At 42.5% G+C, this 25,506-nt stretch overlaps 1 protein-coding gene across 1 annotated transcript; it reads right to left on the reverse strand.

Annotated features, from left to right (window-relative positions):
* Positions 1–8,219: 8,219 nt before the first annotated feature.
* ppap2d (phosphatidic acid phosphatase type 2D) lies at positions 8,220–25,281 on the reverse strand. Its single transcript, XM_062439652.1, has 6 exons — positions 24,377–25,281; positions 12,495–12,652; positions 12,045–12,331; positions 11,853–11,910; positions 10,024–10,200; positions 8,220–9,798 (listed from the first exon to the last, which is right to left on the reverse strand). Exons 1-6 carry the CDS (start codon positions 24,582–24,584, stop codon positions 9,694–9,696), a joined length of 993 nt encoding a protein of 330 aa, XP_062295636.1. The 5' UTR covers positions 24,585–25,281; the 3' UTR covers positions 8,220–9,693.
* Positions 25,282–25,506: the final 225 nt, after the last annotated feature.

Consider the following 25,506-nt stretch of genomic DNA (forward strand, 5'->3'; position numbering starts at 1 on the left):
CTTGAGTTCGCATAGCTCCACAACAGTTTCAAAATACACCGACATAAAGCGGACCACAACCAAACCAAAACAGCATATACATACCAAGAGTGACTCGTTTTAAGAAAACAGTATCATGTTCGCACCCTGACGGTGAGTAATTTCTCTATAGAATAGATACATTTCCCAGTTTCATTATGCAAGCAGAGAGCAACAGCAGGGGCCTTTAAATGGCATTTCCCTGAACCCAAACCGTAGCAGTGATTGAATCCGTGGCTTGGAAAAGCATTGAGTCACCGGGGGTGCTTTCAAGTAAAATGGTAATAAGCATAATCCCTCATTCTGAGTGCAACGCCAAAGAAGAGGTGAGCTGAGAGAACAGCAAATCGTGCTGGGACTGTTACAGACTCTTTGGTTTGTCCGCCCAATATGAAGTCTGAAACCCCCCGCTGGCACAGGTTGGATATCACAAAGGGGCATCTACACACTGCCAGCACAGGAAGCATACCAACATCAAATCACGCTGCAAACGTACACGCATACAGAGAAATATGAACAAAACAACCACATTCAGTAATACATACACATTCAATCATGCTATGTGGTTACATTATTAAACGTACATATCGAAAAATGAACAGCTAATAAAAGTAAATTAGCAGGCCCGAAAGAATATTTTTCATTAGTGCTTGGAACGGAGATGTGATGGGAATTTACAAATATATGAAATCATGGGGCCTTACACAATACCATGAACACCCCCACCCCACCATCTACACCTCCCATACACATATTAAAGCCCCTTCCATAGTCAGCCAACTGTTTCTCTCATTTCCAAAACCACATCTCCCCTTTACAGAGCTCGGTTAGCCTGGGCATGGCAACTTGATCCTGCTGAGAAAGTCTTATAAAAAGAAGCAAATAAAACAATCCAATCAGGAACACCTCTCCTCCACTGAGCCAAACATAAATGATCTAAACGATGTCTGCTAACAGACCAACCCCTGCCTGAGGGCCTGTCAGTGTTTGAATATAAAGGCTTGGTGAGGTTGCATCCACTACATTAGGCTGTAACAGGCAAACATCCATGTTGTATTACTGCATAGTAAGATGCAAAGCAGCTCTTGCTCACATGGTGCTGAGGCACATGTTGCGCAATATCAGAGAGCAACTTGGACAGGCTCTAATAATCTGTTTTCCAGCTCAATCTCCTGAGAGGTATCCCTGTCAGAAAACAAACTTCTCTCTTTGAAGCATGGCCTCCAGTTAAACTTGTTCAACCTCTGCCTTTCTCTGTATATTTCATTCTCCTTACTGTGTTTTCTCTCCCACTTTCCCCTTTCGCTCCACTTTTCTTCCCCTGTCATCTCTTGCTCCTTCTCTCTGTTCTTTGCTCTCCTCCACCATCGTTTTCTCTCCGTGTTTCTTTTCTTTACTCTTCTCATTTCTTTCCCCCCTGTGATTCGTTGCTGGCGCAAGTTTCAGTATTTGGCTGGGTGAACCAAGGGCGAGCGTGTCTTATTACAGCAGTCCAGGCCTTCTGATAAAGCCCTGCATTGTTAAGGATAATCCCTCAGAAACAATCAGGATTTTTTAATACCGTGTCCTTGTGTTATTTCTGTTGCCTCACACATAAATTTACACACAGCATACACACACTCTACAATACAACTCCACTCACACACGCCAACGTTTTCTCTTACACACAAACAAGTACGTGTGCAGTGCATGCACTAGCATGCACTGCACACCTGGCATACCCATGAGAAAGTATGCAAAAAATTCACATCTAATTACCCATTTGGTTAATTTGGTTTACATGATGTTTCCTTTCAATCACAGCAGAAAACAAGGCTGCTAAAGCTATGACTGGCATGACAGGAGTTGTAGGGGACATGGATTTGTGAAGGGAAGTTGCTGCAGATCCGTGAAATGTCAGTTTAAGTCAGTATGTCTATCACTGTCATGTTTGGGTAAGACAGCCCTTCTGTAGCAGTTCACACTTGGCTGAGCCCTATTGTTAAACAAACAAAGCCTTGTGTTTGGTTGTGCTGCGGATCAGTGGGGCGATCGGGCACTCACCTGAAAAATCGTACAGTGGTGAGTGGAAAAAAGAGAAGGAGCACAGCACACTGCAAAAAATACATCTGAACACATTGAAAAACTTGGTTTCATTAAAAAATAATGAACAAATGTGTTGAGTGATGCCGTCTTTAGGGTTCTTTGATCCAGTGACTTTCCTACTATGACGAGTCAAAATATCTGATGTGGAGAAGGCCCTGACACCTATTCCACAGAAGCCTTTTTGATATGACACACAGGTGTAAGCCATAAAATGAATGATGGCTGATTTCTATTTAGCGGCTTGAATTTCAGGCTCCTGGTATTGCTGGCTCACTGTCAGGCTTTCGTGGCTCACTCGGAAACTTGAATGGTATGGAGCCATCCTTAATGTTATCAGTAGCACCTGTGCTTTTCCAGCTAAGATGAGTCAAAAATGTCGGCTTTCAAAAGGCCTATTGTGTCTCCAGTTTTATTTACTCTGATTTAAGGCAACAAGTTGAACTTTTCAACCACATCACTTTTCTAATCTTTGAGACTAGATTACTGACTTGTGAATCTTTTTGCAGTGTGTTAGCTCGAGCGCAACCCAGCTGTTCAGTGTCTAGACAGGTAGGTGCCTCTGTGGTTCCAGCTCTGGGATTGTCTCCCTGTCACTGACATCACTCCTCATCGTCCAACAGGAGGTTTCTTTCACAGGCTTTTACACTGTCGTCATCATCTGTCACCACGACCAAGGGGGAAGAAGAAACATAATTACAGGACAGAGGCAACTGTAACTAACCCCCCCTTCCCAAAAGTTAACACCAATAACAATGGGAGCCAACAGCTGCGGCATTGTTCGACAATTACACCAAATAAATGTAAACAATCCATGATAAAATCTGTTGTAGTCCACAAAATGCCCAAAAGCATCAGGGAAAAGGCAATTTATTTACAGATACTAAAAGACAAAAAAAAAAAGGTGGAAAAAACAAGCGTGGTCAGCTGGTTTAAAAAGTACTGTTATTGAATATAACATCTGCTACTTACTCTACTGTACTTACTGCCCTCTATTTGCCAATTACACACATTCTCCTTTGCAAGAGATGTTAGTGTATCTGTATTACACACATAAATTACTCACAAGCTCACCTCAATAATAACTAGGAATTACAGAAATATTGCCGGGTGTCTACTCTGTGCATACTCATTAAACTCTTGCCACTAAGCTATCATCACATTTACATGCTCAGAGGGGTAGATGAAAGGCTGCATATACACATATAACACACATGCACACAGACACACAGGAGCATAGAGAGAGGTCTGTACTATGTTTAACACTATCCGAAGCTCCAACAAGCACGTTTCACTGGCTCTCTGATATACTGCGGTGTTGTAAGTGTGACCTCAACACCTCAGGTTTTTTTAATTCTCCCTGTTATTTCATCTGGTTCCTAGGGAGGACTGTAATTAGGAGCACCACTGCACTGATAGCACCATCATCACTATCACAGACACACATTGCATGATGGTCTCGCATGTACGCCACTGTACAGTCGCACATGCATGGCTGAGTATAATTGTGCATGCAAGTCTTGCATGCACAATTATACTCATATACAACCACAGTACATATTCTTTCACACTATTTTCCTGCATGTAACAGTATATGCAAATGAAAGTAGGTGTGTATGTGAAAGTTTGATAGTGAATGTAAATAATATAACTTAATTTCCTGATAAGCCAACAGTCTTGTACATCAAGAAGAAGGTAAATAATCTAAAAAATCATGGTAAACTTGCTATCATTTTAGCAAAAAACTACAAGGTGAATTTTAAGCTGTCCTTAAACACACCGTAACTTGATTTATATGCACCTTGTTGCCTATGAGACTTTGGCCTCATTCAATCAAACTGCCTTCGTTTTTAATTAAACACTCACAGCAGTTTTGCGCCACATGCATTCAGTTTCTCACACACACACACACACACACACTCACACACACAATCACTCTTTCCTTCACAGGATGTTGTACACACCCACGTCCACAAACAATAAAGCACTCTCACCCTTGCTACTATTCTTTCTTACATGCACAGCGTTTTCACCTTTCACACACTCAGTTTCTCTTTGTCATGCAGAATATCCCACTCTCTCTCAACACACACACACACACACACACACACACACACACACACACACACACACACACACAGACTGATATTGTATTTCACATACACACCATTTTTAGATCTCGTACTCTCATTCTCACACACACTATTTTTTCTCAGTAGAGTATATTCTTATATGGGGTAAAATGGTATTAAAGTATGCTAGTATGTGGGGGAGAGTTCAGTGCTTTACATGTGAGATTATGATGGTATGTGTAAGGAAAAGTGTGATTAATGGTGTTACCAACCTCTCATATGCACACACATAGGTGTAAACACAATACTGGGCCTGCATGTGCTCTGTTTGCATACATGTGCAAGACTAAATATCAAATCTACTGGGTAAAAACACACATATATCACATGTAGGCACACAGTCTAAACTATTTCATACACACTGCTAAGGTCAGAACTGTTTTCTCATGATGTATCTCTTATGAGATCATCCTCTTGTATTGTAGCTTTACAGTGCACTGAGGTCAGTTGTATATATCTAGTTTTATGACGCTCACTGGTATGAATATATTGTCGTTTGCTTATGTGATGAATGGACTGTTTTTATGATTCCCCTGCTTGTATTAACACAAGTGTCACGTCAGACTTATATTTTCACTACATGTGAATGTGTGTGTTGAGGGAGGCTCAGCTTGCTGACCTTGGAAACCAGCACTGTCCTCCCACCTCTCCACCGCAGTCATCACTGACACCTCACAGATCCTGACTATTGGTCTTATTCCCATGTTCTTGTTTTTGCATTCCAGTCTGCCTTCAGTAGCCTGCACTGCACTGTGGGACACACACACAGACACACACACACACACACACACACACACACAAGACATCTCTCAGACCGCACAGTATAAACAAAGTGGTTTGGTATCTCTATCGCCATTATGTCTGGTCTACGTCCTAGTTGATAACCTTGTTTTTTGAAGAATGTTTAGTCAAAAGTCTATTTAGGTTGTTATGATTGTGAGTGAAATCCTTTACCTGTCAATTTTATTTTATTGTGTCTGGAAAAGCTTGTGTTTACTTCTGGATTATTTTACAGGAGACAAGAGGGGGAGGTAAAAAGGGTTGAGGCAAAAAACCCCAACCCCAAAACACTCTGTCTCCAACAAAGAGAAGCTGCAGGTAGCGAAGGTCACCCTACCCTAAACATTCAGCTTGAAACTAGAATAAACACACCACACATTATGGCGCCAGGTCTTATCAGGTAACCTTTTCTATTGTATTGTACTTTCGTAACACCTCTTCACCCTTGCAAAGACAATAATATGACCTCCAAGATGGTAAATAGTGGCTTATGCTTTCTGCTCCTTGTGCTGTATGTCATGAGCAGCCAGGCTAGCGAGAAAAGATCTTCAGCAGATTTTGTTGTTTTTCAGCAAGCTTAAAACATATAATTTAAATAATTTATCCACCAAGGAAATGTTCAGCCCTGAGCAGTCAAATCGTTCACTTAAAAAGCTGACAGGAAACTAGCTTCTTAGAAAATTGCATGAATTTTGTTTCCATCAATTGATTCTAATCTGAACAGACATTTCTGAGAATTACTCTTCCAGGGAGGTTTTTTTTAGTCATCCTCACATACATGTTCATTTAATGACTGATCTCTCTCCACAATTAATAAGCAGTTAATATAAGCTTCTAGAGCCCTCCAAATGCACCCTCAGCTACCTGCACATCATGTGTGGTGCACTATATAATAATGCCTCAGTTCAAGTGATATCAGATAGCACAATGACACTGTCCTCATCAGATAGTATGTGCACTATCTATGTTTGCATACGTATGTCCTCGAATGATAAATTCGGTATGCGAGTTATTTACAGTTGTGTGTGTGAGAAAACACACAAACACAATCACACACCCGTACAAACACGAGTTTCCACATTTGGCAGTGATTGTAATCCTGCTATCCACCTGTAGTTCTTTGTAGATCTGTTTTAGAACGTTCTTAACTTCCTCAATGAGCCAACGTGGCTTGGCACATCCTAATCCCTGAAGAGCAGAGAGAAAAGACAGGGGAGTCGAGATTTATCTAACCAGGAACACATTACTAATGCCTTTCACATACTCATATCAGGAGACAGTGTGTCCGCTTGCTGTGCTAAAGGCTGCAGCTAGTGCATTCACTGACTGTCATTACTATGGGAGATTTAAAAATATGCATAGCAGTGAGGCCGGGGGAGCAGGCCTGAACTTGAGCATACTAAAGAGCCCATTAATCCTTTTTAATTCTATTAAGAGTTGGACTACAGCTGGATAAGAGGCCAGCAGAGTTCCAGAGACTACGTCTGTAAAGCCTCGGAGACCCACGGCGAAAAGCTCTTACTTAAAAATTCATATGCAAGGAAATGTCTTTTCCTCTTAACAGGTGAATCGTTTTACAGCCTTAAGCAGCTTTAGTTGGTGGTAAACAAAGACAGGTTGAATTACGTGAGGACGATGGGAGGAGGTTCATTATACATCTCCATCAAAAGGGCTTTTTCGTCACTACAAATAGGGGCAAAGTTTGTTAAATGGAATTTGGTTGGGCTGCAAATGCCTTGATGATTTTATCAATGTCTGACGGAGAAAAAAAAACATTATACAGGTGTGCTCCTCAGACATGACGAGATACGCAGGTGAGCTACGTGCCTGCTGCAGCGCACTTATCTGTATGTTGATTTGAATCAAAAAATCCGGTGTGCGCCGTGCTATTTTTACACCTGTCCAATTTCACAAAAATCAAAATCAAAATCTTATCAAGGAAATCCCCAAAGTATGGAGAAGAGGGTGAAAATAGGTTTAGTTTGCTTTCACCGTGAAGCATGTGGACAGCAATGGCTTTCACCTGTTAAGATAAGAGATTGAAAAACCCTCATTTTAAATGACCACAGTGCTGGGCTACTGTTCCTACTGTGTGCACAATCACAGCAGTGTAAATAGTGAGGCCCTTCTGCCTGAACCTCAGTAATCTGAACATACAGGATCTGCCTCTGCTTGTCGACCCCCATTCACTTCCATTAGGGCCAAGGGGTTAGTGAGGAGGATGCCAATCACAGTGTAAACGAGATGTCATGTTTGACAGGGTGTGTAAGCTCAGCTCACTGGAGCAGCCTAAGTCTCGCTCAGCTCAGTCACACACACCTAAACATAAGACAATAACGAACAGTGAGGCTGATACAGATAGACAAGAACCTGTCACACAAGCACAGGCATATACGTTGCTCAGGAATGAAATGTGTCTCCTTAGTTACAGTATTATGAAACAACACAGGCCCAAAAACCACGATCACATTCCTTCCCACATCGAAGCCCCACGCCCATCACCCTCACTCTCCCCGATCAACCGCCCCATCTGTTCTGCCAACTGCTCCATTACTCCTTCCCTTCATTACTGGACCACTTTTCCTGCTCGTCTGTCCCCCTTACCTCAGCATTATGTACACACCCATTACTGACGCTCTCCCTCCTTCTCCCTCACTCTCTTTTTTCCCTCTCTGTCTGATCTGGGCGGCCTTTTATTCTCCTTCCTCTGCCTGGAAGTGGATCGGAGAGAGAAAAAAAGAAATGAAAGAAAATGCCTCAGACGCCCCAATCTGTATCTGGCTAAGCATCTCCATGGTAGCATGACCCCCTAAAACAGCCCATCATGCTCCACTGCACTCCAAAAGAACTGAAAGCAGGGAAGGGGCAAAGCGAGGACGGGTGTCAAGGGGAGAGAGAGAGCTGCAATAATGAAAGAAACTAATAGAGCACTGGAGCGGAAGCTTCTAAACACAACAGGAGGTTAAATCACTTATCATTTAGTGTTTCAGCTCAGATTTCCTTACCTCGTCGCAGCATCTGGCATCCTGTTTGTAAAAAATTAATGGCTGCATGCTGACTGACTTACAAATGGCTGACATAAATATTGTGACATAGAGATTAAGTATGTTTGTGTGTGTGTGGTAAGCATGAGAGTGACTGTGGTAGATTGCTTTTTTTCAGTTTACTGACACAAGGTAGAAAATGATAAAGGACGGAAAAAATTAAAAACATTCAACATTCATTTTATTGGTTTGGTTTTTTTGAGTACAGTGGTTATTTCTGCCTTTCTGGCATTCACAGACAAAATAAACAAACAACAATAACTGGGAACACAAAAAATATAGCTTTCTGATAATATCTGTGGCTCAGTCTAGTAGTTACAACAGATACAATAGTAACTCTCCGTACCTGATCAATACAAATGTAAATATAAACAATTACATACACATGTAAAAACTGTCCAATATTGGAACTAATACTTTTGAAATTCTGTGTGGTTTATAAAATGACATTGCTATTTACATTCAATTTGAATAATTATCATTTCAAGAAGAAAAAAACCCAACAAAACAAATATAGTATATGAGTCTGACATTACCAAAAATAAACACTGATTATTCAAACTTGTGATGAAATATATAATATTGATTATAATTAGAAGGTTCCATTATGTACGTTCAAGTGCTATTAATAAAGACGCACAGGAGGGCTCTCCTGTCAGAGTGGCATAAATCAAGGTGCAGCTCAGAGACAAAAGTCAAAGGTTATAAAATTCAGTCAAACCTCAACCTCTGAGACACAGTCAAAGTGGTTAGTACAGAAAAGCGGCAGTGAAGGGGAAAGATAGTTCCCTGGTCAGATTTCTCCCCGACACTGCCTTGGTTACTCAAAAAAAAAAGAAAAGACAGAAAGACAACATTGTATTACAGCACAAACACTGTTTTTTTGCTTTGCTTACATATAGATTATTGTTAAATCATAGTGTTGTAGGCTGGGTAGTTTGATTAGAGCAACGGCACATTAGGCCACTGAAGGTAAAGATGGTTAGAAGTTAAAGACAGTGCTTGTTCCTTATCGCTACCAGGTCTGTCACTCGGTACAGAGCTGTGTTTACATCTGAGGTCTGATGGCATCAGTTCACAGCTGCTGAGTGATGTTTCCAAGCTGAGCAGGAGATCAAAAAAATGAAGAGGAGGGTGGCGTTTTCTCCTCTCTCACAAAAGCATCAAAGAGTGACCAGTTCTGCTTTGAAAGCTAACTGAATGCACTGACTAAAGGCCTCCATCACAGAAGAAATGACTGGCAACTATCAACATTAGCAGCTCTTGAAAAAAAGAAAAATAGAGATTTTTTAATTTTTTCATATATAAAAAAATATCTGTAATATACTATGTAGTTCTTTTCACTGGACGGGTTTGACTAATAGTCAAATGTGCTTCTTGTATTTCACATGTGTGAGAGTGTGATGATGTTAGATTTACTGTGTGTGAATGTGTGCTTGTATGTATGTGTGTCAGTATGCCCAAAAGAGCAAGCATGTGTTAGATTGTACTCCATCAGGCTTGAATTAATCATATCCTTCTCTTGTATGATTCTCTTTCTCTTTCTCTTTTCTGTCTGCTCCTCACGTTTTACTATCTGACATTCGCCCTGTCTTTCTGCAGTCCATCCTCTCTTCTCTTCTGATTGCATGTGCCTGCTAACAGACAGTTTGTTGGCTGGACAGCGGACTCTCCAGGGACATGCTAGTGGGAGACAGGTCTGGACGGGCGCACGACTTAAACATGGAGGAGATGTAGAAGGCCTGCAGGAACAGATGCGAAACATGTCAAGTACTATACACAGACCACACACGCTGTCAATCATACACTGTTTATAAACACCATGAGAGATCAGAGCCAGGAAAGTGGTGAGAGAGCCTATTGTTTAAGCTAACCCGTTCAACAGAGAGGAGAGAGGGACAAATTCTGTGAACGCAGAGATAACTGTTAGTCAAGAACTATTTAGACAACAGCCATTTTCAACATACCACCCAGTATGCGGTGAGCCCTCCTTGGATGAAGCCTGTGAGGACGTCAGTGGGGTGGTGACGGTAGTCAGAGATTCGGCTCAGGCCGGTGTAGATGGCGATCATCACTAAGAGGAACTGTATGAGCGGGCGCAACAGTCGAGCTCCTCGCCACGACAACCGTGCCTGCAGGTAGAACTGTCAAAAAGAAGATTGTTTTATTAATCGATTTTTACTGGCTTTATAATCACTGCAGAGAATATATAGTGAATTTATGTGTGTGGGTGTTTGTGTGTTAACGTGTGTACCACAAACTTAAACTGAAAATGATGACCTATAACTCAAATGCTATGAACACAGGCGGAGTCCATTATGCAAAATATATGGGCATCCACTCAGTCTGCTACCCAGAGGCGAAAGAGAAGCTTGGCATGAGTCCATTAACACTATCTAAGCCCCATTTCCTGCTTTTGTTCATCCTCGTCTCCTGCTTCAGCACAACACTGCAATTGATGTTTACGCCTGTTAAAAAATGGGTCACAGGGCAAGCATGATGCAGATGTAGGGCTAGCTTTTATGAGGTGGCAGGACCTCCGCCTGGATCCATCGACCACTGGGGAGCGGGTGGCCTACATTCCTGTGGTGAGGCCAACCCTCACCCGGTCCCTCTCTCCCTCTCCTATCCCAGCAGAGAGCAGGTGTCACTCTTCCTGCCTTAAACACTAGCAGCTGGCCAAGGTTGGGGTGGCATGTAGCTACAGGTTTGACAAATTCTCTCCGATCTTTCTACAGTCTGCTGAAAAACTAGCTAGCAGCGAACTTGCGTGCAAGGCTGTGTTTGTGCCTGCAGTCTGTGTTTGAAGAAACAAAGGAGTGATGAGAGAAATCAGGAGTGACAAACACTAAGGCCCTTGTTTTTCTCAGACCACTTCTTCTCTTCAGTACTTTTTTCCCTCTTATTCATTCACCCCCTACTCATCCTTGTCTTTCTGCTCAGAGAAGAGCCGCTTTTCATTTGGGCTTCTATAGTGCAAAAGTGAAAATAGGAGAGGGAGTGATTTTCTTTTCTCCCCTCTCTCATTTCTCACGTTTCATTCATTTTAGATATAAATGAGTCAACAAAAACTATAATTTAAAGGGTTAATCAGGAGGACTACTTGAGGAATGTGGACATTTTAAGGATAATAACTTGCTTTTGTCTCGCTCTAATGGTTGTTTCTCTCTCATAATGTGCCCATGACCACTGGGCAGTGCAGTGTGAGAGAAAGATGAAGAGATGGGGGAGTGCTGGGAGGGTTGAGAGGGTGTCTCTTGCTGAAAGAAGCCTGTCGATCTCTCAGCAGGCATATTTAGCCCTCTACCCCCTCCGATAAATGAGACCCGCAACAAGGCCTCCTCTGTCCGTGTTGTCTCTTCATCTATTCATGGTCCCCCGTGGAAAGCATTCCCCCTCATTCTCTTATGCCCCCCCCCCCTGTCTCACCAGTCCTTTCAGTTTGAAGCAGGATGCCTTTGGAGAATTACTGCTCTCAAAGCTCTCCTCCCTCACGATCAGAATGTGTGAATATATTTGACAGCACGTCTCGGTGTGCGCTTGGCATGTTTAATTAGCTTATCTAGTTAATAGTTGCACATGTTTTTTTGGGGGGGTCTCTAGGGAAAATTGTGTTGTCTCTAATAACTGAAACGAAAGTGAGAGCTGTAATAGTCCCCCAACATGGTAAACGCAGTATCAAATACTTAAATTACACAAGTCAAGGTGAAAGTGACGGTCATATTCCAGTCGTGTGTGTGTGTGTGTGTGTGTGTGTGTGTGTGTGTGCGTGTGCGTGCTTGCAAAGGTGACTTACTGCCAGATAGAGCATGGTGTACATGGCAAAGGAAGCATGGCCAGAAAAAAAAGACTTCCTGAAAGATACCAATAAAAGATGCCGAAGGTTACATATTAACTGCACGAGTCAAGTTACTGTATGCTAAGGGTGCCTTAGTAAACAACATAAATCATTTATTAACACAAGCATGCATGTGCACACAACACACACCTTCCTTCCTCCACCATCTTCTGGGAAGGCTGCCTGCAGTTGACCTGGGACACGTAGCTGCCCGGTGTGCAGTTGATGGACTCGTAGGTGATGTTACACACAGACAGGAAGTTGGGTCGCAGACGTCCCACGCTTAGCTTGGCCATATTGGTGAGAGACTGACCCACGCAGCAACCAAACATGAAGCTTCCCAGCTCCTTGTACAGGCACGACACATAGAGGTTGCGAACAAATGCCCGTGAGTGTACACCTCGGAAACGCACCCGGTAACATTCACCCAGTGCAATCTGAGAAGGAAATAAGACAAGAGAAGTTATGTCATTCACTACAGCTGCACAAACACATGCAGTGAAAGTATATGTGTTTAGTCTTCAAACAAACACAACCTCCATTACATAGTATTATAAGTGATAACAACAAGCCAATGCTTAACAGGTATCATTGTCTTACTGTTAGGCCAGTGATGGCTATGCCACCAGCAATTAGCAGGCTGTCTGGGATGGCCTCTCTCTCAATGTAGGGATAGGTAATGCTGGAGTCTCCACAGAAGAATCCTCGCCTGTACGGCGTCACTGCCTTCAACTCACACGCAAAGAATGGGATGGAAGCTGATGAGATGGGGGAAAAGAGAGGGAGGGGAGGCAGACAAAAAACAAAAGATGGCTTGATGAATGTCTGTGAGCATGTGGTTTGTGCAACAAGGATCACAGAGATAGCGATAGACGGACAGAGAGCAACATACAGAGGTAATTGTTACAGTCGGCTCATCTAAAGATTGCCTTCTGTCTCACAGGAGAATGGAATAAGATGCAACATGAGGAAGGGGGACCAGTTTAAAGAGTGTCAGTCATCTGGTGACATGATTTCCAATTCCTGGGGGATCAAGCATTCCACTCATAGCTCCTTCCACGGGAGGAGTGGGAAGAAGAAGAGATGAGAGACAAGGAGAGAGAGCGAGAGACAGACCAGACAGACAGACAGAGAGATAGAGAGACAAGGAGATAGGGGGGGAGGGAGACAGACAGACAGACAGACAAACAGACAGACAGACAGACAGACAGACAGACAGACAGACAGACAGACAGACAGACAGACAGGGAGGGAGACAGACAGACAGACAGACAGACAGACAGACAGACAGACAGGGAGGGAGATGGGCATGACGGCAAATAATTAAAATGAGGAGAGAGGAAGAGGATATTAAACAGCATGTTACACAGAAATTGTTCATGTGCCAAAAGTAGACAATAAACCTAGTGTAGGAAGAGCAAGGTATTGTTTAACAATGACAGCTTGTTCCAGTGAAAAGCGGAGACTTTTATTTGAATCCATCTAATCTTACAGTAAGTTAATATTATGTGTTGACAACAATTCCTGGCTGGTCACTAATTATAAGATTTCTGTATCAGGCGAAAGGGGCTCAAGGTCTAACCCAATTGAGCAAACAAACCTCAGCCTGATGGTCAAAGTTCATTGGTGAAAAGTTCCACAGCATTTCAACAAAGATAAAAAGGGAGTTGGAGGATTTTTATCCCCAGAAATGGGGCCAAGCTGCACTGTTTTATTTTATGTTGTACTTCAAACTAATAGCCAATTGCCCTGTGAAAGCCTGCCCAAACTGCTTCAGTTCTCTGTCCCCTATCCCATGTCCTCTTGTCACCCCATGGAATGCAGCAAGAACATGGGACTAATCATTAACCTCTGTGCCTCTCTCTGTCATCCCAGGCCTGCTGGTTAGCTGGCACGCACCCAGGCCAAAACACTATTCCTGCCAGGGAATCTCTCAGACTACGTGACTGAGTAGTACACAGGCTACATTCTCAAAATCCTCCCAAAGACACATTCAAACCCACAAATGCTCACACGCAAACAAGTATTTAATCATACTAAATCAATTTTTGTCTGACAAAGGGCGGGACGTGAATACCTGACCTTTAGTATCTAAATATGTGATCTTCAAGATTTTTCCACACTGGCTTTTTTTTCAGATTTAGCCATTATGCAGTGTGTTTGCTAGCACAACTATTCAGTCTAATACTATCACACCCGTACTGCTCGTTCAGCATCACTGAACTGATAAACCAAGGTAATAATCTATAGGTTCAAGGCTATCAGCACAGAAAGCATGTGACGAGACAACTCTTGTGTGACTTTAGTTGAGATATAACCATGGTTATGGTCAACCGCACTGGATTAGAAGTGTGTGTCAAAAGTGTGTGTTAGTGACCTCTGTTAGTCAAAGTCATGCTGCCCTAACAGAAAGACAAAACACAGATAAAAGTCGGCCCACGTCCATATACTCCGAGAAGGGCTGGAGGGAGGAAGCGAGGGGGGAAGAGATGGGGAAACACGTTGCAGGCAGATAGCAGAGTCTGTGACGTCAACGAAGAAGAGGGTGAGAGATAGGAAACACCTCTCATCTGACCCTGATCTCTAACTCATGTCATTCAGTCGCCACGTCAACAGGCGGGGATGCCTGTCGACGTGCACCTGTGAAAATGCAGCTATTTTCAACCTGCGTGTACACACTGTCACGTACTGATGTACCACACATATTCAGGTACTATCTATTCTGCAAGAATTTATGATCATAGATGCATTCATTTGGAAATTCTGCTGGTCATGATTTTTGTTTTTACAACAAATAACACATGAATCTACTCATACCACTGAGTTATATGTGTTACCAGTTTATTGGATACACCTGTATTATCTGATGCAATTCAATGAAACAGCTCTAATATTATTTCTGTAGTCAAATCTTGTAAATCTTATGTTGTATAATTTTGTGGACACTATGTTCCGGCCATAGTTAGTGGTGTTATTGTGTTGGTCTGCATTATATTCAAACATGGTCTTAATGTCTAAAAGGGACAGAAATATCATAGAAAACTGATTAATTGAAATAAACCTGATTTCTTTATATTAGTTTTTACTTTCAGATAACTATACTGAGGAAAGTAATCATCTCCCCATCATTCACTCATTCACCACTCCCTATAATAGATTCAATACTTCAATAGCTCACTTGCTGGCAATAAATCAGACTTTGGACATGTACAGGACGGAGTCTTTTTTTCATTGTTATTTTTAAAAGAAATATCCTGTAAAAGGGTTTCCTGGTTCCTTCCTGCTACCTGCATAAAATGAACACTCAACTCTTAATCTCCCATTCGTAATCCCCTTATCTGTGTGTATTATACCTTGGTGGAGACCTGCAAGTAGACTGAGGAGATATGGTCTGGTTCATCTCTGGTTCAAATTCAGTGGGTGTGAATTTTTTTTTTCATTGGGTTATAACACTGCATTTTAAATACACTTTGTATCCATCCGACGTCCGGTGGTCTCAGGCTGCTGGCTTAACATAACTCCTGGTGCACATGTGCGAGAGACAGAGTTTGTGTGTAGTATGCATTATAATAAAAGCACCATTGTAATTTTCAAATATTCAAAGTAATACTTAAAAGTGACATATTGACCATTGATTGGGGGATGATGTTTAAATTATAGTGTCCTCAACTGCTGCAGCATAAATTACAGCATTTAATATTTACTCATAAAATAAGCTTTTTTGATTTTATTTAAATCAGGTCAGTTTTGTGCCACATTCTGTATTGATCCTTTGCTTTTCATACCATCCATTACCAGCCTCTCTCTGTGTTCTCATCAGATTCCACAATATGGACAGTCCTCTCTCATGAATCAATATTTTTCGACATTGACAAGGATGTAATGGACAGATTCTCCATTAAGGCACAAACACTCAGGAGGAACATGGACTTCTTAAGCGATCATTAAAATGCACATGGAGGTCTAATGGGAACCATGAAGTGCTGAGCCAGATAGCAACAACAGGTCTGCCAACACTGACAGTTTGTGTTTTCCCGTTTTTGCATGAAGTCCATGAACAGACTCAGCACTGATGGCCATGAACCAAAGGTCATTCCACTGTGGCAAAGCTGCAAAGCCTCTGAATTAAACAGATAAAACAAATCCATCAAATCGACCTCAACCTGCGTTCTGTCAAATTCTCAGTGCTGACCAACAAATAAGAAGCAAAGTGAAGGTGCTAGAAACCACATGAGGGGTTATTCAGCATCTGCACAGTCCTATACAAATTACAAGCCGCCGTGTCACAGTAAACCTCTATGCTTTACAACTACATTAAAACAGTTTTCACAACAAGATACAAAAACACTCCAGAGACCCTCACATCATCTGTCAGGCAGCTGTGAGCAAACCTCCGCACCTGGCCAAGACATGTTCAAAAGAGAGCCAAGCCAGGAAGGCCTGCGAGGGGACCCAAAAGGAGGCGGAGGATTGGGTCGGCTTACACAGCCAGAGCAAAATGTGCTGCATACTGGGCCTGACACTCAAAGCAGGAATGCTTTCAAACACTCAAAAGGGACAGAAAGAAAGAAGGGGGGAAAAAAGAGAGGGAGGGAGAAAGGAGAAGAGGAGAAAGAGGAGGAATGAGAGTAGAGGGGATACGTGCCTCACTCTGAAAAACTGTTCTGGTTCTAATTTACACATCTATGACCACAGCCCAGAATGAGCTCACTGTGAGAAGAGAACAACAACAATGACCAAAAGCAAGAAATAAAAAAGCAACGATCTGCCTTAAAGCACTTTAAAGTGATTAAAGGCAGAGCACAAAGAAAAGAGGGCCGGGGATATTGGTCGTGTCATATTGCTAAACATCTGTTGATCAATACAGTGTCAAACTACAAACTAGGCTAAAATGCACGGCCATGAGGATAGGAAATTGACAAATGGGGGTGAGGGCAGTAATACTGGGGTGAGAGAAAAGTGGAGAGATGGAGCCAAGAGAGATGCGGCAAGGGTTTCTCCATGGAGAACAGCAGACGGAGGCGATTAGCGGTGGTTCTGGAATGTGAGGGTCAGAGATCTGGGCTCTGCTGGGACCCGCTCTGTAAACACGACCCCGCCTCATCCAGCAGAATACCCCCACCACACATTCACATACACATAAAAACCACACTTGGATGCAAACAAACCAAATCCATGGCCACATAGACTAACAGACAACCAAACAAACCACAAAAACCCCACCAGTGCCTGAAAAAAAACACTAAACCAACCTATAATAACCAAATAAACCACGCTAGACCCAGCAAACCACATAAAATCAAACAGTCCTAAAGACATGCATTCAGGCAAACATTCATGCTGTGGGACAAACAGGCCATGCATCCTCATAGATTAGCATGACACCCAGCCTAAAGCTATGTCAGAGCCACAGTAATGGCCATCTGTTTCATTGGACCCAATAATATTTGACTGTACAGGCTTTGTTCTACATTTGCCCTTTGATAGAGCTGGAGGAAAGACAATTAGTGACCTGTCAACACAGGTCCATCTGGCCTGCAGTTTAGGACTAGGCTGAGCCTGGGCTGTAGCCCAGCTTACTGCTGCAACCTTCAGGGGTGGTCCACCCTCGCTGGGCCCCTCACCAGCTTGCATGTGCCAACGTTTCCCAACTAAATGTTAAGCTGCTTGTTTGCCTTGAAGTCAACCTTGCAAAAAAAATAATAAGCTAGTGAACTGAAATGGGAAGTGTCATAATTTAAATGTTTGTAAGCGTGGTAATCCCTGGTAATGACATTACAAGAAGCAGTGTAATGACCTGTCTAACATGCTGATAAACAGCAGTTATGCATTTGGGCTGGGTGGGCTTGTACAATTATTTGTGCAACAATGACTTGAACTGCACAAAGCTGTCTCAAAGCTAGCCTTGATCTGTTCTTTCATCTTATCACTATTCAATTTGAGTCAGGTACTTTAAGTCAAAGCCAAGTCTATTATGCTTCACCTGATATAAAAAAAAAAAAAAAGGTCTTTGTTAAAGAGGCAGTCAGAGAAGAGCCTGTATGCATCACAACACCAGTGCAAGCACACAAAAGAGCAGAGACATACACACAGACTTTTGAAAGTACACAGCGGGGCAGTTGACACTTTAACAAGAGATGATGTAATTCACACCAAGGCTGTACTATGATTACTAAATCACAAACTTTCACAAACTCAATTAAAGGGCTGCATGTATTCTGTGTGACTGTCTTATCAGGTGGTTTCTCCTGTTCTTCCTTGGTGGGCTGAGCCAGGTAGTGGAGAGTTTGGATGAGGGTGTGTGGCAGCCCCCTGTCCTGACACATGCCTATTTCTTTTTATAATTGGCTGGATTGTTCCTAGAGACTGATCTGTTTTGTCTGCCCTGATAGTAGCACAAAGAGACTAATCAGTGAAGAACAAAGAGGGACTGAGGAGCCACAGCCCTCCTGGATCGGGGCTATCTGTTTTCATCAGTATTTGCTGCAGCTGGACTCCACGCAATATCTTTTAGAAGATACCCACTGCTTTATTTATCTTTCCACAGATGCGTCATTACCAACAACCCATAACAATGATCCTATTTTTTAAGGCGTGTGGACTATTTATCTCATATATTATGACTTCCAAAAAGGCCTACTGAAACACCTTGCTTGCGAAAAATGCTAATATTTAAGTGCCTGTAAACGCATATAATCTAAATGAGAGAGAGGCAGTAGTTCCATCTCTCTTAATGTTGCCTCACCTTCTACCAGCCCAACAGGAGAGGTCTTGCTTACCCTTACCACTGTTACTATTACCGCTGGCTGGTGCAGACATGCTTCCCGCAGCTGCTTCTGTTCTCTCCACACTTCACTGACCTGCTTCCTGGAGCCCGGCTCTGGAGTTCAGGGCATGAGTGGTGAGGCCTGAAGTGGGCTGTCTGTCTGCCTGTCTGATTCAGCAAAAACATAAAGGACCTGCCACTGTGGTATGTACCTTGGAAACTTTAAAGGAGCTCTCTGGTGGGTTTCAGAGTATGAAGGTAAGGGTGTGCACAGTGAGGTGAAGTCTGACTGTCTGTAATGTGAGAAGGACACAGAGCTGTGGTTGAGACTGCAGGGGAGACATTTGGCATAGTGTGCCCTGATTGTGGTAGCATGTATGGAAAGATTTGATGGCTGTTTTGTCAGTGTGTTTTAGTTTGCAGGGAAACGTGCAGTTGGAACAACTTCTGAGTGGAGCTTGAGAGGGCGAAGGAAGTGAAGGCTCCAGCAGGTGAGATGTGACACACTGATAAAACGATACTCGATGATTGGTAACCACATCATGGTGCCATGGAAGGCTGTCTATCTCCATATGCGGATGCGGAAGGAGACAGATGAGGATGAGCCATTAGTTCTGCTAGAGGCTGCATTCTGACTCAGGTAGATCCTTTGATGGTAAGACACTCCAAATCCATACTAGCTAATGAGCACTAAGGATTAGAGCGCTACACACATCTTTATTCAGTCATTACGGCTAATACCTATGGACCACCCTGGTACTTATGGAACCTTCATCGAGGAGAAGATTGCAGCTGCCTCATTAAAAGTACATTTAAAGCTATTTGCTGTCTGATTCTTTCCGATCCTTCTCTGAGTACTACTTCCTCAGCAGGACATAAACAGACAGCTGAGGATAAGATCCTTCAGGCGCCCCTGGGTCTGACCTCTGCCCCCTACTGTAGATCCTAAACCCCTTCTTCCCCCCCAGGGACTGTTCCCTCATTCAGGCTATCACTTGCCCCTCAGCCCCCAGGAAACTGAGACATTTCTGAGGCTTGAGCTGGCTCTGGAGTGTTAATGGATGGGGGAAGACGTATTGACAGTGAAGTACAGTGAATGCGCCCATGCTGCCTGTCTGAGGGAGGGTGCAGATCAGCTAATGGATTCCTGAACCTCTGCGGTGCTGTCAAATGAGAAGTTGATGCATTAATGCACTAACGAGGGAGAGTCAGCGAAATCACTTCTTCCACTGGCTAATGATTTGACTGAGCCACTTTTAATGGCTCTCCATCTGTCAGCCACAGAGTGACGCCAATGTGTTCCATAACTTCAGAGTGTGTTTGATCAGAGCCGAAGACGCACAAGCAAAACAGGACCGGCTAATTTGTCAACAAACAACACGCGCATAGCAGCTGTAGTACGGTGTCTTTGCCCGCGGCCACAATGACGCACACACACTTTAACACCCACACCCACACATTTACTCTAAAGCATGCACACACACATAAATACAAACAGCTCACAATTTAATATTCCTGGCCCTACACACACTGACATGCTGTGACGTGTTGACTTCGTACTGTTTCACTCACTAGGCAGCTTTCTCTGCCAAAACAGGAATCCTCGAGCATAAACCCGCCACCCGCCCAAAAAACACATAAAGCACACGCAATCACACACCTGACTTCACAAATGGAACATCATCAGTCCAAAAATAGAGTTTGTCTGCAGAAAAGAGAAGGAAAAATAGAGGGAAGAAAGGCAGCAATAAACTGGAAAAAGGGAGCTCCGATCACTCAGGAAGATAACAGTGCTCTTGTCCTGGCATGCTGCTTCACGTCTAGAACAAAAACGCACACTTACACACGAGGGTGATTAACTGATTTCAGCTTTCTCTTTTTAGTATCCAAAAACCAGTTCTGTTATAAGATTACTACTTAATGAACTTACTTTACCTCTATAATTTATCAACACTGTGAATCATTTCTCACTTTTATATTATTTAGACCCAAGCTAAAATCTTCTGTAAATGATCTTGTGAAAATGAGGCTATTTTACAACTTGCATCTAGAAGAAGGTCAAGCCTAGTGGCAATGATAATGGCCCTCTAAGCTGTATAAGGTAATAGTGGGTTTTCAAGAGCCACTTTCAATCATTTCCCAATTACTCTTAAGGGAGTCAATAACTGGCTTTTATTGGGGTGATGACAGAGTAAGGACCACCTGTACGGGAGGGAAACAGAAGTGCAAGCTGGGGGAGGCCTGTCCCTGCACGCTCAGCAGATATGACAAACACCCGACACCTCCTGACCCGTGGGTGGCTGGACTCTAGATCTTAGATGGAGCCATGGGGCGAAGATCCTGTCAGCCCTTTCTTGGTCAAACTCCTACAGCCTTACCATGAATGCCTGAACACACTTCAACACACAAGCAAACACTTGAACAGATTCAGGCATTTTACAAGGAACTTACTGACACTGAGCTGAACCAGAACAATCCATCTCTGTGAACCATTTATCATGTGCATGTCAGAACAGCCCCACAAACAACGCTGCCTTATTACCGAAGTGCAACGATTTTAGACAAGCCTGGTGCTGAAAAGAGTATGATCAGCTCCTCACTTAACTTTCTCAATATCCAAGCATTCCACAGACAGATTAAAGTCAACTCATAATGACACAGCATACATTATATGTCAAAAATTTTAAAGTGAGGTAAATACTGAGCCTGTGAAAACCCCAGAGCATTGTAGACTCCCTCTTGAGCTGATAACATAATGAGGATGAGATGCTTCAGGGCAAAATTCCACAGTTACAGTAATCAATGAGCCCCTTCACAGGATGAATTATGCTGGCGGGTCAACCGTCTGAGGGAATATGACGATGGCATTTTTTAAGGGAAAATTGCGTTAGTCAAGATAAGAGCATTTTGCAAGATAAAGGACCCAATTCAATTCTAATTAGTCATGGCATTCATGGCTCAATGCCTGCAGATGAGCCAAGGTTAGGCTGATATCTGACACAGTGATTAGCTGGACAAAGAAGAGACAGGATGTAGACAGTCAGACTACAGCTAATAGGCTCTATATTAGCAAGTGTAGGTATAACAATATGTTATGTACTGTATCATTCATAACATGCTGTCATTTCAATACATGTAGTATATTAAGCAATCCACAACATGGATTCTTCAGTAGACAGTGTTGAAGTTGTTGATGTGAGATGATTTTTTTGGCAGCGCATCTGGTTGTTTTTGATAACACTGTAAATCACTTTTTCCTACTGAGAAACTGGACTAAATGGGTCAGGAAAAAATCCATTGCTTCATCCTAAACTCTAAAACCACAGCCTATACTTTCATTATCTTGAAGGTTGTAATTAATCAAAGCAGAAAAAGGTTCTTGGACACTTTTTGCTGTACTGGTATCAGAAACATATTAATGAATCAAATCACACCACATGTTTGTGCTCCACCCCTGGCACCATGTATTTCACACACTGGTCTCAGGCATTAGAATAAATGACTCTCTTTATCCTCTTAGCTGTATCCAGCTTGAGGCTCAGTGACTCAGCCTCAGTGTTGTAATCAAGTCAGAGGGGAGATCAGAGAGGTCAGCGTTTGCAGTTTTCATAGAAATCAAGTGGTTTGTTCAGTGTACAAGACCATTTCCTCCACCGTGCTGACAATGTTTGGTCAAGAGCCACTTTCTAAACACAGAACAAAGCTGCTGACAAGTGTTTGGAATAAACAGCTAATAGCATACCTGCAGGGGAGAAGAATAACACGGCATTGAGACTAACTGCCTAACAATGTCATTTTGTCTGCCGGGCCTCTTCATAGGCTTTAACTGCCAACCGACCTGTCAGTCTGCCTAGACGGGTTCCGCCTCTCTTGTGTTTGCAGCCGGTCCGGATAACCACTCACTCACAAACACTGATGTTCCCTACCCTGCGGTAGTCATGTGAGATGACGACACGAAACTTCAAATTGAACATGAAATTAGATTTTGTATCACTCAACAAAATGCAAATACATCAGTTCGGTACAGCGGGTCCAAGAGTGAAATTTGGTACCTCCAGCACACTCACAAGACTGAACAGAGTTGGAGAGTAACTTAGTGTATTCTCTAGTCCAAGTACAATTCTTGCCACTTTGCTGGAGCAATCCCATTTAGAATAGGAACTTTTTGTTTCCTACATTTCTTTGACAGCTGTAAACACTTAAATCTTAGCAGATTAGCATAGAATAATCTTCTAAAATATGCTGCATTTTTGTAGTTTAAACAATTTAAAAACAAACAAATCTGCTCTTCTTAGTGCAAGGTGGACAAACTATATCATTAAAATACAACCTACATGTTGATACATAAATAAATAAAGATGCTGCCAAGAAGCCGTTATAGTACCTAAATACTTTGGGCATGGTACTGTCAATAATTCTTCATTTTTAGTTTGAAAGTCTTTTTCATTTGAGATTCTAACATTGTTTATTTTTGTGTTGCACAACTTATGAATTCCTGCCAACAAAAACTTCAGTTTTACTGATACTTCAGAAAGAATCAACTCATCCTACTCTGGTTATCAAACCTGACATAGCTATAGTTATGCAGCTTTATTTGATTGAAACTTATCACGTGGAGGTGTCTGATCTAATATTGTGGATAGCAATGGTTATGGTTAATCCAACAGAGTGTATTATCTATACATTGTTTGTCATTGTACAAATACAAAACATTTGCAAGCTTCCTTTTTTTGATTGTAAGTGAAAAAAGTTTGGGTTTTATGACTATCTTTGGGACAGACAGTGATCTTGGTTTCAACATTTTAAACTAAACACCAAAATGCAAAAACATAATAAACACTGATGGGATTAATAATAAAAAGCAATTGTTACAAGTCACGATTAGCTTTTTAAATCTTCTTATCAAGTAGAATCAGTACTTTCTATGTAATTACACAGAAACTCATTTTGACCTGGTTAGTGGCCAGAGAGTTGTTGTCCATGTGTTTCTAATTCTGCTTAGGAGAGTTGCTGGTACATTGCATTATACTACAACAATGCACATCTGATCTGAGCACGGTGACATTCAGTAATCCTGCAGTGAGAGAGGCTGACTGTAAACAGAGCTCATTTTTCGGCACAAGAACACACAAGCACGGGAATGTTTCTATCCCAATTCCCACGTTCTTCTCCCGGGAACTTTTCGGGGGGGTTACCATAGGAACAGATGAATTCCCGGGACAACTCCGGCTGCTCCTGCCAGCTGAGCCCCCACCTCCCACCCCTCCCTCCTGCCCCCACGTGCACCGAGGGGACCGAGCTTAAGTTTTCTTTTGAACAGTTTCCATTTGACTTCTGGAAAAATGCTTTGCAGCTTCGTTAACTTTTAAAAATCCCAATCCAGTGTGCCTCTCCCTCTCTCTCTCTCTCTCTCTCTCTCTCTCTCTCTCTCTCTCTCTCTCTCTCTCTCTCTCTCTCTCTATCTCTATCTCTCTCTCTCTCTCTCTCTCTCTCTCTCTCTTTCTCTCTCAAGCTGATGTTGACATGCATGCAAAGACAGAATCTAATAGAGGTGGTGGGTCCTTTAAAAAAAAACAAAATGTAATTACTATACAGAAGTTATGAAAAAGTGGTCTCGAGTGTATTTAAATTGGAATTAAGGGAGATTTAAGTGTAACTTAACTCCTCTCACATAATAATACTGAAAACCTTTGATTTAAAACACACTTATTCTTACCGACACATAGACATATTACATCCAAACCGACGAGCATCCTCCTCTTGGTGCAAACCGAGCTTTCCTCCTCAGGCTGGGTGAGGAAATGTTTCCCAGCGCCGTTCTCCTTCCCTTCCCCGGCTCCTCCACCGTCAGCTAACCGCAGCTGGAGCTCCGCGTCCCGGGGCAGCGTGCTGCTGTGGCTACCGCTGGAATTGAACTTCTGCATGGCTTTAACTTAATATGTTACTGGCAACTTGTTTCAAATAATAGTTGCAATATGTATGTTTCGTCGCAGCTGTAAGGTGAAGGATGAAAATGCCCCAAAATGTTCAGTCCGTCCGTCGTCAGTGCAACAAATCCATGTCAACCAAAGTTTGACAGCAGACCCTGGTCAACAGACCCGAGGTAACGCCACACGTTGTCATCAAAAAGAGAGAGTGCAGAGGACAAAAAAAGAGTGGAAGCTTTCTGGAGGAAGAAAAGGAGAAAACATAAACATCCGAGTAAACTCCACTTAATCCTTTAACTTCTCACTGTGAAATTGTTGTAGTGTACTCTCTGAACAGACCAGCCTTCACATCTGTGTCAAACACGCATGAATGGTTTGGTTCAAGCTTTCGAAGTAAAGCCCTCCTTGAGGAATGTTCCCCTATCCACGGCTGCTCAGGTAGCTGTGAAACATTTACTTTGGTTGAAAAATCAGCTTGTTTCCGGTGGTATTCTGTGTCAATTGACGCAGCTCTGAGGGGGGAAAAAACCTCCGCGGTTAAAAAAAAAAAAGAGCAACAAAATCGATGTGTACCGATCAGACTGGAGCTCACAACATGTTGGATTCACCTGACCTGCCAGCTGTATAATGACTGGTCCTCTTGGCTCACATGTCTCCTGTGCCATTTACTGTCCTGCCCAGAGTCCCGTACACACATCCTGTTCTCCTCTGCACTAACTCAGTATTACTTTTACTTATTCTTTTCGTAAGGAAATCTGTTTTCGTTTGCACAAACTCATTTCATTTAATTGTGTCAGAGGCCTGCTCTAAACTCGAGAGAAAAATTAGTTTTATTGTTGATGAAGTAAAAAAATATATATATATATTATTATATAATATTATATTATAATTTTTTCCACAATCTCAACTGCTGTTTGGC

The sequence above is a fragment of the Scomber scombrus genome, chromosome 18, assembly GCF_963691925.1.
Source record: "Scomber scombrus chromosome 18, fScoSco1.1, whole genome shotgun sequence".
Classification (NCBI taxonomy): Eukaryota; Metazoa; Chordata; class Actinopteri; order Scombriformes; family Scombridae; genus Scomber; species Scomber scombrus.